At 43.2% G+C, this 19,613-nt stretch overlaps 1 protein-coding gene across 4 annotated transcripts in view; it reads left to right on the top strand.

Moving 5' to 3' along the window:
• Positions 1-19,613, top strand: part of MEIS1 (Meis homeobox 1) — a 136,376-nt gene that overhangs the window by 5,219 nt on the left and 111,544 nt on the right. For all 4 annotated transcript variants that reach the window (XM_033838403.2, XM_033838405.2, XM_033838406.2 and 1 more), the window contains exons 4-6: positions 243-293; positions 1,096-1,146; positions 2,567-2,713. In XM_033838403.2, coding sequence (XP_033694294.1) covers positions 243-293; positions 1,096-1,146; positions 2,567-2,713 — 249 coding nt within the window. The remainder of the gene's footprint in view (positions 1-242; positions 294-1,095; positions 1,147-2,566; positions 2,714-19,613) is intronic.

Here is a 19,613-nt window from a genome sequence, read left to right as displayed (position 1 = left end):
GGCGAGCTGGGCAGCGGTCTCTCAGAAGCACAGTTGCTGGGAGAAGTAACCCTGTGCTCTGGGCTTGTTTTCGGATTCTTTGACTCACATTGAAGGGTTTCTGCACGGGACGAACTCGGTGTCACAGAGCCTCTCCCGGAGGTTACATCCTGCCCCCGACAGTGTAATGAGGCAAGAAACTAGGAAGGCGACCAGATTTCAAATGTTTCTTTCTCCCCACCCCCCTTCTCACTTGTATTTAGATTCGCGCAGAAAAACCTCTATTTTCTTCTAATCCAGAACTGGATAACTTGGTAAGAGCGGACCCCTTACTCCCCTCCTCCCACCTTCCCTCCCCCCCCCCAAAATCCCCCCTCCTCCCAAGCTTTACTTTGAGAGCCCTGAGGTTTCTAGACCGGTCTTCCCCTATCTGCAAGTGGGCTGCAGAGGTTTCCATCCACCCGCAAGTGGTCCGGGACAAGGTCCCGGGGAAATAAATTCACCTCGAGAGGGGCCGGGCAAGCGGGCGCGGGGAAACGCGAGCTTTGTTTTTTATGACAGCCGGGCAGCGCGGCTCTAATCAGCCCGGGGATTTATCTCCGGGCCTGTCAGCGTGTGTGCTTAAACTTTGCGGACTTCCCAGCCCTCAAAGTCGCGTCATGAGGACAGCGACCGGGCCAGAGGCCCCAAACCACCAGTTTATCTGAAAGGTGTGCAGAAGGTGGCAGAAAGTTTGCAGTGTGAAAAGCCACAGTCCGGGGACTGTTGGGAATATTTTCCGTGCACTCCTTGCAAGGAAACACCTAGTCGAGGGATGCGGCCCTTTGGGGGTGGGGTAGGGGCAGTGGCGCTGGGAAAGGGTGGGGGAGCCATGGGGGAGGAGAAGGTTTATGATCCCCCCTTAGATGCTTGGTTGTTGTTTTAGCTATTTTTTTCTCCTTAAGAAATATAAACCTCTAGATGGTACCCACTCGCTGCTGTTAAGTTTTAGTGTTATTGCCATAAATCAAAATAACTCTATTTGGGGGGTGGGGGGAGGCTGGCGATGTTAGAGCTGCAACAGCCAATTTTCTGCAAACTAGGAATGGGGCGCTCATTCTTTTTGTATCTTTGCAGATGATTCAAGCCATACAAGTATTAAGGTTTCATCTGTTGGAATTAGAGAAGGTAATTTCTCTAGCTTTTTCTCCTTTTGCTTCTCCCTCATGCCCAAACACACAGAGGGGGAGGGTTCAGAATGGCTGAAGTTCAGGCTTCTGAGACATTTGCATAAATGACTTTCTTTCTGGTAATTAGTGTCAAGGCCAATCTTAGCGTCCATTTCTCTTTGCAGTTTAATTACAATTTTAGCCACTAAAACCGGGATCACAAACGCCCTAGCCTTGTATTCATTCTTAATACCTTGCTGGCTTTGTATAAACAGTTGCAATTCTAGGCATCCCCTCTGATGTTCAGAATGCTGTTGTGAGTTTGCTTGCAGGTTATATACCTCTGTGGTCTCTTCTCTTCTTCCTCCTCCTCTTCTCTGCTGCCTCTGAGGGGGAAAAGTTTTGTTTAGTTTTAGTGAGTTTCTGGAAGACAGTCTGAGAGCAGCGGCAGGTCAGACACAGGGGAGAGGCAGAGGGGGAGGAGGAGAACGAGGCAGGGAGTCTGGAGGAGTGGTGGGGGAGGCACTTTAACCGTTTTGCAGAGACAAAGCAGAGTTGATAGTTGTGTCAATTTCTTGGATCTGAGAATCCTGCACACACCCCACCTTCACACTCAAGAAAGGGTGGGGGATAACGTGATTTTGCTAGCTGTTCCATAAATCTCAGCAATAAAAACTTAATGCATTGGAATTCAAACTAACATTAAATTGCAAGCACACTGGGGTTTCTTGTGAATTTTTGCATGTCAGTGATGCCTGGGTCCTGTAAGAGACCACTCCACTTATGCCTAAATATTTTGAAGCATCTTTTTTCCTTTTTTTTTTAAATCAATTCGATAACTTTTGGTGGCTGTAGGGTTTTCCCCCCATATCACGAGTCTTTTTTTTTTTTCAAGGAAGCATCATAAAATATGCTTCTTATAGAGAGAAACCCTAATGACAAATGTTACAGGGACTTGGGTTTTCAGGCATATATCCTATACCAACACAGTATTGGTCCTTTGGAGATATATATATATATATATATATATATATATATATATATATATATATATATAAATTTTTTCTTAGACATGTTGGAAAAGGATTTCTGATAAAGTAACTGGACGAAATTAAATAGTTTACCTTAAATGTCACCCACGCAGGTCACCTCTCTAATGGCCACAGCCCCGGGAGCTGATGAATTTAACACGGGTGTTGAATATGTTGTAGCCTGTGAATCATCTTGTCACTGTCAATTTTCTGCGATATCTCTATTTTGCAAGAAAAGAAAGTTATTCCTAATTCTGGATGCGTCTGAGGGTCTCTGGAGGACAATTGCCCTGTGTTTCCCCTATTTAGAAGTTTGGATCTCACAAGGGGGGTGGATTGCACTGTCAATGTCATTTATGAACTTCTGATTATATTTCCATTTTTTTTTTTATTTCTGTCATAATGTAGGTACACGAATTATGTGACAATTTCTGCCACCGGTATATTAGCTGTTTGAAAGGGAAAATGCCTATCGATTTGGTGATAGACGATAGAGAAGGAGGATCAAAATCAGACAGTGAAGATATAACGAGATCAGCAAATCTAACTGACCAGGTACGCGCTTTTCAATTTCAACATCCCTGGGAGAAAAAAAAAAAATCTGTATGCATATTGCTTGCTGGGTCACTACCACCTCCTTTTATTATTTGCATATGATTAAGTCCCTTTTAGATACATTTCCATCGAAATGAAAATTTTTGAATAATGCGGCTATTATTGCTTCATTAAGGCTGGCTCTGGGATTCGACCTGGAGAGATGAGCTTGTAAAAGCTTTGCCTGCAAACTTGACCTGTTTCTTGTCGCTTTTAATTTTTGTCTTTATTTTATTTACCCTCTATAATAATGGGAGTGTTAACTGCCAGTGACCGCCTCTGATTGTAGGGCTTTGTTCTGGAGCATTTTTTCCCCCTTGCTATCTCGAAGAAAAGTGTAGGGTCTGCTTATTTCTTATTTTATTAGGAATAAACCCAAGATAGGTGGTCTAAGAGAGACAGGGAGGGTTTGAAATCTAGCAAATGCTGGCTATTTTCTCCCTGTCTATACGGTTCATTAGCCTGTCTTGTCAGTTTTCCTCGGCCGAACGCTTCTAGACCTCACTGAACATTGCTTTGTGCAGTGCTCGCTGCAAGCTCGCCCATTTTATTGTACTTAATAGAAAAAATAAGACCAGGCCGAGGTTATAAAAACAGATAAATATGGACGTTTCTCCTCCTCCTTTCCACTCATCCTCCAGCTGGTACGTGCTCTGGGCCCTCTGGGTTGGCAGCTTTTGGAAGTGTCAGCGACAGGGGCGCCCGGGGACTCCCTCGGTGTGGCGGGTGGAGGACCTCGCGCCGCCCTGCTCTGAACTGCCGGCCTCTGCTTGCTTCACCCCCTCCTCTCTCATCCTCCCTCCAGGCCCTTCTTCCGCTGCTTTGCTAAGTGGGGACGACTTTTATTTGGAGTTGCTGGGGGGCATTTCTCTCTCACCCCAACACCGATGTTTGCTCCCAGTCTCTCTCTCCTCTCTCTCCCCCCCCACCGCCCCCGCTCCTGTCGCTGTATCTCTGGATTGGTCCAGAGGAGTTGCAAAAATGCACTGAAAGTGAAAACGTGAGGAGTGGGTGAGATGAAACAGGGCTCAGGACAGCTCTCGGTTGCGAATTGTGGCACCGCGTCTAAAGATTTGGGTGGCGGGCCTCCTGTGCTTCTCCACCTATAAGTGAAGGCCCAGAGTTGTTTCTCTTTCTGACTTGGCACGTGAGCCCCGTCTTGGGGGAGAGAGCAGCCTGCCTTTGTTAGGCCAAAGGACAACCAGTCATGCAGAGTTTTCTTTGCAAGCTCTACCATGATCACGGTTGGCCAGCGGCTGCCTTGCAGACTCCTTGCCGGAATGCCCGACTCCTCGGTCTCGGTGTCATCTTAAAGTTTGCTTCTCTCCATATCACCCCCTTAAAAAAAATTCCCAGCTTGGATTTCTCTGGGTAACCCCGCGGCAGAGGCTGAATTCCTCCTTTTCCCACGACGAGTGGAAGGCAGGCAAAGCTGAGATTTAAAAGCGCCAACGCGCCGGGTCCTTCCTACTATTTGGCGAGTTGCAAACTTTTGGCAGTGTAGACAACACTCGGAACAGGCAGCCTGCGCAATCCTGGAGCGTCCCCACCGAGGTGGGAAACCTGCAGGCGGCTCCGGGTCCCGGCCCCGCCAGCTGCTCGGCCTCCCGCCTGGTTCAGGCCGCCAGGCCTCACCCGGAGCTGTTAAATGCAGATTCCGCTGAGGAACCCTCGGGTAACTGCTGTTGAATAAAAATTGTAATCCAACAAGCCTAACTAGAAAATGGGATTCTAAAAGCTCCGGAGTGCTGGGTACATAAAGCTATCTGAGCAAATTACAAGAATCGCTTAGGGGCATGAATGAAATCAACACTTTAATTGCCTCCAAAATGAAGATTTATACCCCATTTTCTCATCGAATCATTATTTTATTAAAGTCAAAGATAAAGGACCAGAGTTCGGGGTGTTACTCAGTTACCTTTATTTGAGATACGCAGATTGGAAGGCAGTGGTTTTGGATAAAAATTCGCACTTTATTCACCTCCCCACCTATAAAATGAGCAGTGTGCGTCCCTCTCCCGCCGCCTACAAGTGGGCTTCGCAGCTCTGGCTGAGCTCGTGGCGCCGTTGGCCTGTGCGCGTGGGCGCACTCGCGTGACCCCTCGGGCTCACCGAAGTCTCCGTTGGTCGTAGGGCAGCAAACCCCAAGCTTGTGCTTTGGAATTATCCGCTTCCCTGGAGCCAGGAGCGGGAGTGCCTGGGCTCCCTTTGGGGAGGGGCGCGCAGAGCGCGGGGCGCACGTGGGACTGTGCCTCGGCCGCGGAGTGGAGTCCCCTGTCCTGGGAGTTGGGAACGGAGGGACGAGGCACTAGGGCCGCCAGGTGGGCGCCAGTGCTCCCAACTGGAGCCGGCTCACGGGTCCCCGGGGGCCGGGCCCGGAAAGGACGGCCTCGCCACCTGTCTGCGAATGCGGCCCAGCCAGTCTGAGCTCCGGTGGAGTGTGCGCTGCGGGACTGGATGCTTCAGGTGTGGTGCGAGCGCGGGGCCTCGTTAGCTCATTAACCCCTCTGTCTCTAGGGCCTGATGGCCGCGCGGTTTATTTTACTTTACTTTTCTCCTCGGAGGGCGCGAAGGCTGCCACCCGCGCGGGGACTTGGGATCCACGTCTTTGATACCAGCCGGCTTCCCGGAGGGCTAAGTCGGCGGAAATCTGCTTGGCCTTGTAGTGTCGTTAGTTTGGTGGTATTTTTTGTTTTTGTTTTTTTCTTATCAGATTAAGACGCCAGTCGAAGCCGTAATCCCGCTCCCACCCCACTTTCAACTCCCTGCCCCCCACTCCCGCTCCCAGACCCCGAAGTCCCAGGCCCGAGAGTCACCTCCCGCGGGCGCAGGCCTCCCGGGCGCCCTCTCCCGACTGCTACGCTCCCCGCTTGGCACGGACGCCCCCGACGCCCAGGGCCTGGGAGCAGCGAGGGGCACCGGGGGCTTCCGAGCCTCGGCAGGGGTGAGGGCCGTGCTGAGACCCCGGGAGCGGGCGCAGAGGGGGCCACCGTGCGAGGCGTCGAGGCCAGGGTTGAGCCTGGTTTGCGATGGAGAAGGACGCAGGGCGAGGGGAGGCGGGGCGCGAGTTTGGGGGACCCAGGGTGGAATTGGGGAGGCCAAGAGGGGTTACGCGGGGAAGAATCTGGCTGCCCAGTCGCTAGACTTTAGGCCGCACTCCAGGAGGGAGCTATCGAATTAAACCTTCCTTCCCAGGGCTGTTTGTTGCTCGCCACTCCTTGAATCTAAGCATTTTCCATTTTCGGGAGGGGTCGAGAGAGGGAATGGAGAGCAGAGCAAGAGTCCTCGGGCCCTGAAGGCCACCAGCCGAGGTGGCCAGGCCTGCTGGTAGCGAGCAGGAGTAGCTTGGCCTGTGCTCGGGCGCCAACCCGGGTTCTCCTACAAGCAGTGGGAGGCAAAGAAAAGGTCCCTTTGGATTACAATTTTTATTCAATAGCAGCTCTCCGGGGGGTCCTCGGCTGAATCTGCATTTAACAGCTCCTGTGCAAGGGCTGGCGGGCTGCGCAGGGCGCCCTGTTGCCTGTTAATCCAGATTTGTCTCTAATATCTGGGGAGAAGTAATGTGGCTCGCGGAGATGGAACCAGAAAGCCAAGCTCGCCAGGCAGGTTAAATGCCAAGTGCTGCTGAGCTCCCCGGGGACGGGGGACAGCCGCCGGGGCTGCGTAGCCCAGGCTGGAAAGCGCCAGGCTTCTGGGCCTTGGGGATCAGGGGCAGCCCTGAGCCAGTGCGATTTGGTTCCCCAGTGGGCCAGGGAACCCAGGTGGCGATTGTTTTATTTGAAGAGCCCGGAATGTTGTTTCTGAAGCATAGTTTGAGATAAAATTCTTAAAACTGAACTTGATCGAAAGCACCCCTCCCTGCAAAGTGTGATGGGGATGCCTCCAAGGGAGATTTAAGCCTTCTCTTTTGGGGAGGTGTTACTAAGGGATGGGTATGGGGAGGCCTAATATTCTTGATGTATTAGATGTGCTGCTTCAGGGGAAGAAAAAAATAGATGAGACTATGGGATATTTACTAATACTAGGAATGCAAGCAATTTATTTTCATCCACTAAGAAAACTGGACACAAACATGGAGGGATAGGAAAATGGTCCCTTTGTCAGTTTGTTTCTGAATGCTTACACACGGACACATCTTATTTAAGTTGTAAGTACTTTTAGGGTCTCAGTTAATGCCTTAATCCTGGAACCTCTGTGTCCACAGGCCTTGCAAGTGATGGGGTCTTGACACCATCTAACTTTATTTTGATTGTTGTTGTGAGTCATGGAGGGTACTCTTAATTCCCTTTGGAACTATGTCAAAGGGAAATTATGGCAAGATTCCCTTTAATGATTAAATAATAAGGTGTTGACTGCTTGTCACTACAGTGGCTAATTGGGATGTTCATTCTAGGCTCTTTGTTGCTTAGTATCCTTTGATTTCAAAGATAGTTGTTTACCAGGTGTGTTTTTATTGTTGTGTTCTGATTGGCGCTCTGTGTGTATTTATGTGTGAATGTCAGAGTAGGGATGTATTGATTCTTATTAGGGGCATGTCAAAAACATTTGAGAGGGAAAAAAAGAAGTACAGAGTATATGCAGGTAGGTTGAGATCAATTACATTGTTAAATGTCTCAAAGTCTAAATGCTAATACTACAGAAGTTATTCCCCTTTCCTAGTTTCTCTCTCTCTCTCTCTCTCTCTGTGGAAGTCTCCAGTGCAAGTTCTATGGTTAATAGAAAGCAATGATACTAATGCTACTTTGTACAAGGTAAAGCCCCATAACACTAACTATTGTTCAGTGATTTAACTAGCTCTGTGGCAATAGGTCACTCAAATAGCAATCCCTTTCCCACCAGAATGACTCCATTGCTCATGATTTGGAAATATATAGAGTGGTTGTGTGGACTCTTGCTATTGGTCCTAACATAGAGATTTTTATTAGAAAACATGGAGAAGCTTAAATAGTAGAAGAAGAAGAGCAGGAGGAGGAAGAAGAAAAGGCATTAAAATACGGGCCCTGCTTTCAAAAAAGTAACTGAAATATCATGCTGTAATTGCCCAACTTTGAAAATAAACAAATTTTAAATCATTATGTTTTCAAACACTCGTATGTTTAAATGTTAAAATGTTTGTCATAGTCCGAAAGATTTAAAACACAGCTGTTGCCGGGTGATGGATGGAAAATTATGGAATAAAACTCCATATTCTTAAAAACAAAGACTATTTGTGGTCCCATAGTAGAAACGTAGGTTTTTTTAAGGCCAAGCGGATAGACTAAAGTATTACGGAGGGGCCTACTGTTATAAAACTAGCTTACCTTCCCTCGCAGGTGGAATTGGAGAAACTGAAGAAAGCACAACAAGTTGTATTAAGACACTTATAAATGAAAATGCTGTCAAATGGATTCAAGTGAAGGATTTTCACATTGGTAATGCTATGCTTGCCATTGCAATAGCAATATTTTCTCATGAAACGTAAATATGTCAAACCAATGTGAAATGCTTAAGTTTTAATAAATGATCATTTAATCAACAAACACAACCCGAGTATGTATACAGAAACTTTTAAAGAAAAGTCGGCAGACAGCCAAATTCCTATAGGGACTAGCAAGGGAATGATCAAAAAACGAACACAAAATAAGACTTCCTGTAAGAAGGTCTATAATTCAACATTATTTGACTCCACTGTCAGGGAAATAGTTGAAGGATAGTAAACTGATACCATTCTCAGTCATTTTTGTTACACAGTCTTAAATGTTTGCAACTATAGCATTTTCCATGGCCCTTTTTGGATTATGATATCTGTTATATTTGTATCAAAGTAGCACTTGAGTTTATGTTATAATTGAAACAGATGTTTTTGCCATTTCTCCTGAGTGCAAAAAATTAAGTTAATATTTAAAGATGACATCAAAACTATGGGAAAGTATTCTTTTACAAATAAAGAAATAAAAATAGAATACATGTGACACAGTGTATCTGACAGTTGTGCAGATGTTAGGCCTGAAAGTTTTCAAAATCCCAAGTAAAACAACGCCGCTGTAAATCACATAGGGCAGGAAACATCAGGATATTGGTACCTGTTAAAAAGTTAGGGTCTAAAACATGAAACACAGACTCACGATTTCAATTTAAATAATCATTCCAAAATTTGACGTTGGGGATCCAGCAAAAGTTTGGATATTTTACTATCTTACATATTTGTGAAGAAACCTCACGTGTATAAAATCAGTTTTGAAAAATTCAAGCAGATGAGTAGTGTAAAAGGTAAAAAGACTCCCTCACTGTATCCTTAATTTAATATGCCATGATTTCAGGATTATGGGAATTTGGGAAAGCTTATTGGAGTCTTAAACAGCCTCTCCAGAAAGCAGACCTATATCGGGCAATTGCTGGATTTCCCACACTTCTAAATTTGACATTTTAATAAATGGTATAAAAGCTACCATGTGAAATAAGCGAGTATATACTCATTTAAATATTTGAAACTAGAATCCAATTTCAGTCAATTTAATGCATTCATGTGTGCAGAATTAAAGCAATTGGCAACACTTTGCTACACTCTCTCTGAACACTCTTTTTCCAAATAGCATTTCTTAATCTAGGAAATATGTTCTCGTTAAAGGAAAATACAAGAGTGCAAATCTTTTGAAATTATTTTATATTTCTGGACTTCTTGGTTCAGAATTCCTAAAACTGACTAAAACATATCAAAAAGAGTTTATTCTCTGTTGAAAAGACACTTTTTTTTACATTTATTGAAATATACACCTGTTGTTTATTTGTGTCATGAGTACATACAGTTAAATACAAATTATAACCAGAACTAAGTCATTAACTCTCTTTAAGTCATGCAATAACCATACTCTGGCTTTTCCATGCACCACTGTATATGGCATAAACTAATGCAGGATAGCTAAGTTGTGAAAATAAATTTTATATTATTTGCAATCCTCAAAAATACATTTCCCCATTGATTTCTTCCCTTGATAGCCTCATGACTCCATTTACGAGTAATAGGATTTATAATCATGAGGTAAAGAACCGTGAATGTGAAATGTTATGGTTTTTTAAAAAAAGCTTAAATGAAATTGTATTTTTCCACAGAAAGGAAATGCTGTTACTGTTAATAAGTTTACTAAATAATACTTTTAAAATCGCTGCAACTTTTTATGAGTTTAACAAGTTTAAGCAACATTTTATAGTCCTTTTTTCCTTCATTTTGACACAATATCAAGTCTTAAATTTTACAATGGATTTAAACATACATGATTCTGACTCTTTTAGAAGATAGTAGTAAGTAAATAATTAACATTTTGAGCGATATTAGAATGATTCCTTGACAACATATGCTAACTTAGAATTAATTGTTATCATGAATTTCCATTTCTATAGATTTTTCCTCACATTTTACAACACAACATGATCGCCTGCTCATTATTCATTAGCTGTAAATGTCTGGGTTGTTGGTTGTTATTTAGCAAGACAGAGCTATAGCTGTTTCTTTTTCATATCACTTTTTCCCCACTGACTGGCAAGCCTCCTATGCCTGAGATTTGAACTTGAACTAGTTTGCTAGGTCTCCTTTCCCTATTTGAGTACCTTGTGGGTTATTACCCACATGTGGGTTTATTTTCCTGAGAAGATGAAAAATGGTCCTCACTTTAGAACGGGAATGAATAGAAACCAAAGTCATCAAATATTCCCAAACTGTGCTTTACAATTAGGTGAAAAACTGAAAACTGTTATTCTTGCTTGCTTTCCCCAGGGCTGTGAATACTTGATGTAAAGATTCATATCAGCTTCTTCGTGCTCTTCCTCTTAAGGCCTAAATGTTTGTTTTCAGTGACTGGATTCTTAACTGATAGTCCATATTTGGTCCCAGACCTCCATGATTTGCATTTTATTCTGCATTTGCATTCACATTATGTCCCATAGAAACTCTTTAAAGTCAAGTGTGTTTATGACTATTATGAAACTCTGGAAAATGAAGTTTATAATGAAACTGACATAGTCATCAAAAGGACAATGAAGGGAGCAATTTGATGTAAACCCAGAGTTTTCTTACTCGGTCCCAGCTTGTAAAAAGGCTTATCTCTGTTCTTTTAAAAACATTAGAAGCTGAATGAATAAGAATTTCTTTGACAATAAAACTCCTCTTAATAGCTCCATAACTATTTGGATGTGTTCTCGAATGTTAACTTAATTTGACAGACAAGCTATAATTAACTGTGACCTATAGTGTTTTCTGTAATTCAGAGACTATTCCTTAGCGATCTGAAAACTTAATTTCATACTAAATGGTGTACAATGTCTGCGGGTCTAAAGGCCTACTTCCACTATTTTTAAGAAGTGGAAATAGTTTGTGTGTCTTCTGGGCTTTAAAAAGGGAGATACTTCGGGGGTGGGGAACTAACAATTTTTACTGCATGAAGTCCCAGCAAACTACCTAGTGCACATGGGTTCTTTTTGAATTTTTTTTTTTTTTCCGTAGCCTTCCTTTCTATTCAGTGCAATGTTAAAATTGTTCACACAAAGGAAAAAAAAATCCACTGTGTGTTTCATGGGACAAAAACTCGTACATGACATTTTAAGTCTAGGTGTTTCGTTGATCATAAAAAGCAGTAGTGTACAGAGAGAGCTAAGAATTGCAGCAAATAGGTAAAACCCTATTAGCTATGATGCTACAATCACAACAGAAACTTTAGCAGTGAAATTAAATTGGGCATTTTGCGTTTAGTTGGAACATTTACTTGAAAGTTCCCACCAGATCTGGGGTACTTTTAACATCCCCTCCCCACCCCAGCTTAAGAATATTTTAGTGTTAAGAACTTGGTGCTAACTCACCATTGGACATTACTTTTATTTGAAATTGTTCATTCATAAGAGACTTCATCTCCTGAGTAAGCACCCTGCCCTTCACTCTTGAACAGTTCAGATAAACGTATTATTTATTTACGGTCTATTGTATACATTATTTATGGGAAATATGCTATAACTCTACAGAGCATATGGAATTTATCTTTGAGAGATATGGGTCGCATCTCTGCCAAGAATGGCATAGCCCTGAGTAGATAATAAGACTGCCCTCAGTGTACAGATAAACATCATCTCTTATAGAGTCAGTACGTGTTAGCATTTCATAATAACAGGCGCAAATGCATTTTTCCACTTTCATTTTAATTGTTTCTTGGCTCTAGCTTCTGCCAAAGAGAATCCGGAATTTCACATTTTGAATTGATCTGGGTGATGAATATATCTGAGGGGGGAAATAAGATATTGAGTAGCAGAATCATTTAACCCCTTCATTTCTTTCAGCATGCTTCCCTGTCCCTTCCTTAAGGTGTTTACAATTTTCTGAAGAATCCCGTCCATGACATTTTTAACACTGGTTGTATATTTGGTGGCTTGGCCTATTGTTTCACCTTATTGGGATGCTTTATAAGCTGTATTCAAAACAAAAACACCAAGAAAAATATCAGGCTCATTGTGCCCTGCACTTCCTTGCACAAAATAATAGAGATGTGTAGACCACGCTTGTTCTATGCATATCAAGTGTACTGTTGGTGCTCAAGTATTTTTTATTCTAAGAATTATTCAAAGCCAGGAACAATCTGCATCTGAGCGAGCATAAACATTTTTATTCTGGAATTTGGGATTTGCAGCAACTCAATTTTATTTTCCAAATTACCCTGCCATTTCAATTAGGTACATTGTTCTTCTCTCTACTGTTTCGACATTCTAAAGGTTTGCTTGCCACCTAAGAGAGAGCATTACCTGAGTATTTAATATTTATTGAGGGAATGTAAAGAACATGCCAATAGAAAAAGGAGAATAAAACATTAACAAATCAATTATGGGGCTTTTCTTCACTTGTAGTCTACTTCTAATACTCCAAATACTCTATAACTGTTAAAATAATACAAAGAGCCTCAAGAATAATAGCCCTGGGTGTGGAGGAAGAATGGCATTCTGATTAACTGGAATTCCTTAAAAAGTGCACCAGTGGTACAGCTCAACCTCCTGCTTCTGGAATTCACAGTTGCTTTAGTTGATCTCTCAGTTAAAGGCCTTGAACTACAGAGAACTTAGCCAGTCTGGGAACCAGAAACACAAATTAAATTTCAAGATGCTTTGAGAAAGGCCTCTCTAATGATTTTACCGAGATAAATAATGAAGAAAAGGGAACAATCTACTCCCCACGTCCAAATTTCACACTGTGAGAGGGCTTGAAAATTCAAAAATCCTTGAGGAATGATGATACTTAGAAAATAAAATTTGATTGAAAATATAAAAACTGGCAGCACTTCTAAAACACACACACACACACACACACACACACACACACACGCACCGGAAAATTAGAAAATACCCTGTTGCTAATTGTTAGTGGAAATCAGTGGTAAATGTAAGTTTCCGCTATTCTTTTATCCAAAGCATAGTGCCGTAAGGTAGTAGAATAAAACATGACTGCATCTTGGCTGAATTCTTGTTTCCTTCTTGTGTCAAAGTTGTGGATTTTCTGGTCTGAGAGTTTGGAAGTAGAAGAGAGAAGATTTCAGAAACACTTGAAAGAGAGCGATGAAGGGCATTGGTGGTAATTTCGAGTTACACAACCTTTCAGGCTGGCGGTATCCCAATAAAGTATATACACAATACAGGCTGTGCTGTGAGGGGGTAAGTCACTTCACCTCCCCAAGCCTCAGTTTTATCATCTGTAACATGGGGATAAAGAACCCACTTTACTGAGCTGCATAAGAACTAAGTAAGAATGCACTTAAAGCATTTAAAACAGTAAACCCTAAACAGAACCTTACATCATATTTCATCTTCTTACCTGTACAGTCTGCCCAGCCTTCAACAACATGAAGCTGATTTGGGGAGGGGAGATTGGGTAGTTGTTAATGGGGTGTGGTTTTATAGGCCATTATATAATCATAGAGTTTGCGCAAAATACTGTCTTAATTCCTTTTAGGAGGGGTGGCTATTATTCTGATTTCATCACAGTGTGAGAGGGGACTGGCCACTCAGATGTGTGGCCAAGATAGGACAGTGAATCACTACAGATTTGTTTCTAGGTTCAACTTCAAGTAACAGTTATGTGCAGCTCTTGTGCTGAGTACTTTTTTCCCACATTTCTGAGTGCAAATGCTTCCTGGCTGAGGTCCAGTTGCTAACAAGATCTCAGTATCTACTTGTACTCAGGATACAATGTTTTTGGCCTTATCGGATGTTCTTTTTGCTAGGATGGTTGCCTAGAAAATTTGTGGTTTGAAGTTGTTATATATAGGACACTTTTGAGTTTATTTTATCTTAATTTGTTTGCAGAATGAGGCGCACTGAATACTGAGTTACAAATGTAAAATAAAACATTGGGAAGCAGGCAGTCTTATGAAAGGAACTTTATAACACCAGGTATGCTGGCATGTAATTTACAGATTCTTCTGCCACTCCTATATAGCAGTGCCAGAAAATCAGCTAAATTTCAGTGGAAAGTTCTCAGCAGATAAATGAAGAGTAAGGTTTGAATTATTCAGGTACAAATATTTGGAAATACAGAGGTGGCAGTTGGATTTGAGGGGTTTTGTTTTGTTTTTTTTAAACATTTAACTGTGAATTACAGTTCACAGGTACAATTTCAGGAGTAAAAGCATATAGAGTCAATATAAGAGTTTATTTTTATGAATACTATGCCAGCCATAATACAATAGCATAGGAAAGGAAAGGTTATTAAAACGTAAATTACGTACTTTTACTAAGATTCCGAGTGTAATGAGGCTTTAACTTCTCTTTTGTTCTCCACAACAAACTGCTTAGTAGAATTTGAACATTCAGTGCACTTGAACCATCTTTAGTTCTGCGTCTACTTTGCAGTTTTGAGATTTGGGTAAAACTGGTGTCACCTCTTGGTAGCAGTTTCCCTTAGGGTGTAATTTTCCTTTTTCTTTGTAATTGTCTGAATGTCCCTCCCCCATGTACGAATCTATATCCTCTTCTGAGACCACAGTGGGGTCACTAAGGGATGGTGTTGGCATTGATTCTCAAGGTCGAAAAATTGGGCAAAATGAATCAGTGCTGTGTGGATTCCATAAGGAAAGCATTTCGAATATCTTGGGTGGTGTTTTATATCGGTCGTCATTTTCCTTCGCATTGTCAATTCATGTATAATTTCCTGGATGAATTATTTCAACTCTGCAGATTAGTAATGACCCGAGAGTGTCAGAGTTGTGACCTAAAGGATATTGGGCTGTGGGAAAGTAGGATTTTAAGGAGCTTTCGGGGAGTGACCCATCGTGCTGGGCCTGAGCTTCCTAAGCTCACTGCCCTCCCTGCTGCCTTGAGTATTGGGAGAATGGGGCATGGATATTTGCAGGAGAGTAGGCAAAATAGTTAAGGACCAGGAGATTTAAAAAGTGTATCTGACTGCCTCGCTGCTTTGGATTCCATCACAGTGTAATTAAAAACACTAAAATCTGTTCTCTCCACGTTCTTGTTCTTTTGCCCTATTCCTCATGCATGTGATGGGTGCATGGCACTGTGTATACATGAAAGTGCACTTGCGTGTCCCCCCATGTCTGAACCAGAGGCTTTGGTGATTCCTGGAGCTCAGACAATCACCTGATACAAAACTTTTCATTTAGAGATGAAATGACTCCTTGGAGAATTTTCACCAAAGGCAAAAAAGCACAAAAATTCTTCTCCTCCTCTCTACACGCCCCATTACACAGAGATAGAGGATTTAATGTTTGAAAAATTAACGTTTTTGTAGGTTTCATTTGTGGGACGTGAGAGCTGGGAAATATAGAACTCAATGTAACAGATGCTCTCTCTGCCTCCACAAACTGCCCACTCCTGCTATCATGCAATCGCGTGTGTGTGTGTGTGTGTAAATGTATATACACATATATATGTATACATATTTAAAGCAATACATCAGAGTTGCTAAGGTTTTAGAACTCTACCTTATTTGATGCTGAGTTAGACACACTTATGCTGTGCGTCAAGATACCGGCTGGCGCCAAGGTCGTGAGCAGCACAGTTAAGGGATAATTGAATAGTCCTTGAGGTGCATTTCTAGATGAGAAGTCCACAGTGCCAAATATGGTGGGGCTGGACCTGTGAGAAGAGGAAGGGTGGTGTCTTGGGGAGAGCCGCAGATCCTGAGAGGGAATGCTGGATTCCCATTGTCTCGCCACGAATTTACCATCTGCCTGGAGTCACCAGAATTACCCTCAGGCCTCTATTAAGCAGGGAGAGGGGGTGGGTAATAAGCGCATTTTATCGCAGCATTAAAAGGGGGCCCAACAAGAACCCTGGCAGGCCGACAGACTTGGCCAAGGCAGGTGGTAGAGGCGGGGACGGGGAAGGAAATGAGAAAAAGGAGAAGTGTGTGAGGGAGATAACCTTTGAAAGAGTCTGTCTGCCCGGCACGTGAAGGCCACCACCAGGGACCGCCCCAGAGCCCGACAGAAATCTCCCGAACTTTATCATCTTGCAGCAGGACCGAGGGTGGACTTAGAAAAGGGTTTGCCTCCATACCGTTCCCGAACACGTTTCAACGTGGCCCTGATCCGCGATATGTGTGCAGGCTGCGGTCTTAATCTGTGAGCTTCTGGCGTTTAAAAACATACACAATCTTAAAAGGGAAGGGGGCAGTTTTACTGTGTTAAAACAAAGCATCCTGCTGAAACTTGTCCTGGTTAAATGAATTGTGCTTAATGATTTCCAGGGATGTTTTTGGAAATCCGTATAAAGAATTTTACATTTTCTTGGAATTATCTGAATTTGCAGCTAGATAGTAGGTTTTGAGAGGAGCAGGCTTTACTAGGGCAGGTTTTGCGAGAGCAGGACTCTAGCAAATTGAAGGCGCGTTTGGCGGCTGAGTGTGTGGATTGCTTTCTGGTATGTTTTGGTTACCAAGCAGATGCCAGTGGGAGCCACCAAGATCTTCAAACAGGAGTTTGAGCACAGCGGACTTTAGATACTCACAAATAAAAAATTCTCAGGATCCCCAGTTTCTCAGCTTCATGTACACACAGGTAACATATACCCCTTTTCATAGGAGGACCTAGACCCCTTTTGTCCTTACTGCTCCGTGTTTGGGTCTTTCTGGTGCCTTTTCTTTAGATGGCACCATTGGTTGAGAGACACATTGAAGAATCATACCTGCTGAAGTTATGTGCCTTTAAGGATCCTGAGAGACACTGTGTAGACGGAGGTGAGAAGTCTAGGGAGGGGGCCTAATTAGATGTGGCTATGCTGGCGGTGTGGCATGGCGGCATTCGGTGAGCCCGTCGCCTCTGCCTCGTGGACCAGTGCAGGTATGTGTGTGCACATGTGTGTGTGGATGTGTGCAGATGTCGGGGTGTGAGCACGTGTACACGCACACTGGTGGACTCCCCTGGTCTGGAGGAACTGGATTGTTCACTTTTAGAAGCGAGCCAGCTCTTTCAGGCCATTAGAGATCATTTACTAAAGAGGCCCCGGTGATTTGAAAAAGTAAGTGTACTGCCCCAAAGAGAAAACCTATTGATAGGTGCAGACTGAACTTCAGATTTTGAACACTGTGATCATTTCATCAATTTCTACATAGCTGCTAGCTGACCTCTTCAGAATCAAGATCCCGAGACTCTCATTTATCCACCTTTTTTAAGTGGGACTGGTAGGGTAGAAATTTTGAAGGAAAAAAACCCTCACTATTTGGGCCTGAAAAAAAACAAAAAATGATTCTGGCATCATACCAATGTGATGAAAAACCAAGTGCAATAAAACGTCAAAGTGCTTCGTAGACTGTAAAGTGATTTATAAGTATTAGGTATCAAATGAAACTCGATGAGGTGGGGAGGAGCAAAGCACCTGTAAAATCATGTTATTTGAAGGTGAAAATAAGATCAGTTTGCATCCCCTGAGCACACACCAGCTGGGAGATAGCCCAAGGCATAGCGAGCTGTACGCGAAGCCAGCTCGGGTTAACCATTCTTTCCAGAAGGTCCATAAACTGAATACACCTGTATGTAGATATTTCAGGGTTGACTAGGTCAACGTACGTTGTTCCATTAGTGTTGTTACTTTATTATTGTCGCATTAAAAGCTATAGTAGGTGCCACTTGCTGCACGCCTAGAAATTGATGTATGCTGTGTCTGCAGAGGAGTATTTTCTTTTTTTTTTTTTTTTTGAGGAGTATTTTCTTAATCCTCATTTACGGATTAGGATGTTAAGGTTATGGAGGTTGTGACTTGTCTTCAGACCATGTAAGTGGTCCAGGATGTGTCTGCCTTCAAATTTACTTTCTTTTGCCTGTGTTTTCTTGCAACAGAATATTATTATATTATATTTTTATAATGGTGTACGTTTGTGTGAATGCAAGTATGGCAGGTGTTTTTTAATTGTGCAAGTCTTTTTTAAATGTTTTGTGATGTTTAATATAGGGGATCACAGTATCAGGTGACAATAGACATCCTCTATAAATCACTTGTTATTCATGTATGCATTCCAGAACATATTTGTGTCTAATGTGTCTAATGGCATTTTCCTGGGATGGAGGGCATTGGGATGAAGAAGATGTAGTCCAAGACTTCAGAACATTTATAGTGTAGAATTATAGACAGGCTCAACAGGTCATCACAAAACAATATGAGAGTGAAATGAGAGAGGTGTGCAAGAGGTACTCTAAGTGCTCGGGGAGGGGAGCCTCACTCATCCTGGGGGAAGGTTGTGCGTGTATCAGGGAAGGCTTTCTGAGGTGGTGATATCTGAACTGTGTAGGAGGTAATCAGGGGCCAGGTACAGCAGCGCAGGGCATTCCAGGCAGGGGAGAAGGATGAGGGCCCAGAGGGAGAAGTTGAACATATCTGCCAGAAATCACATGCTGAGCACAAGGAACAAGGAGAGGAATGGTCCCCAGAGGGTAGACTATGGAGGGCTTTGTGTACCAGGTTAAAGACCCAAAAATGTATTCTGCAGGCAGTAGGGAGCAATTCGTTTATTCAACAAACATTTCCTGAGTGGCAGGCCCCGTGCTTGATACGCAGGATGCAGTGGCGAAAAAAACAGACACCAGTTCCTATCCTCATGGAGCTTATATTCCAGTGAAATTGAACTCTTTTAAAGCTGGGGAGTGATTTGGCTTGAACTCTTTACTGCTGTGAGGGCCTTAACAAGAACAGTAATCACGAAGATGAAACATGAGAGAAAGGGATGAGACTTGATGACTGATTGGATGGGAAGTTTGTGTGAGAGAGCGAGAGAGAAAGGTGTCATGCATGGTTTTCACAGACGGTTTATACTAGGGGTCCCCAAGCCCTGGGTCACATAGCAGGAGGTCAACAGTGGGTAAGCGAGTGAAGCTTCCTCTGCGGCTCACCATCGTTCACATTATCCCCTGAACCATCCCACCACCACCACGTCCGTGGAAGAATTGTCTTCCAGGAAACCGGTCCCTGGTACCAAAAAGGTTGGGGACCAATGGTTTATACCATGGGTGGGTGGGGTTATACCCACTAGGATCAAGAACAAAATGGAATAAGTCGGGGGTTTGGTGGGGAGACGAAGAGTTTAACTTTGGACTTGTTGAGTCCTTCGTATGGAGTTGGCTTCACAGGCAGTTGGGCATACAAGTCTAAAGCCCAAAGAAGAGGTCCAGAGACACAAATCTCAGAGCATATGGGTGACACCTCAAATCACAGTGGTGAAAAGAATAATCTTGAGGAAAGTGTGGAAAGTGATACGAGGACTTAAAGGTTGTCCAAAATTAAGGCATAAATGGAAAAAAGATTCAGGAAGGGAAGAAGGAAAGAAGTCACCAATGGATGGCTTTATTCAGGAGGAAGGATAGGTTGGAAAGTTGCAGTTTGTCTGTTATGTTGGTGGAACGGTCAC

The sequence above is a fragment of the Tursiops truncatus genome, chromosome 14, assembly GCF_011762595.2.
Source record: "Tursiops truncatus isolate mTurTru1 chromosome 14, mTurTru1.mat.Y, whole genome shotgun sequence".
Classification (NCBI taxonomy): Eukaryota; Metazoa; Chordata; class Mammalia; order Artiodactyla; family Delphinidae; genus Tursiops; species Tursiops truncatus.
The sequence above is the reverse complement of the archived record's forward strand: the minus strand, read 5'-3'. Positions and strand labels throughout refer to the sequence as shown.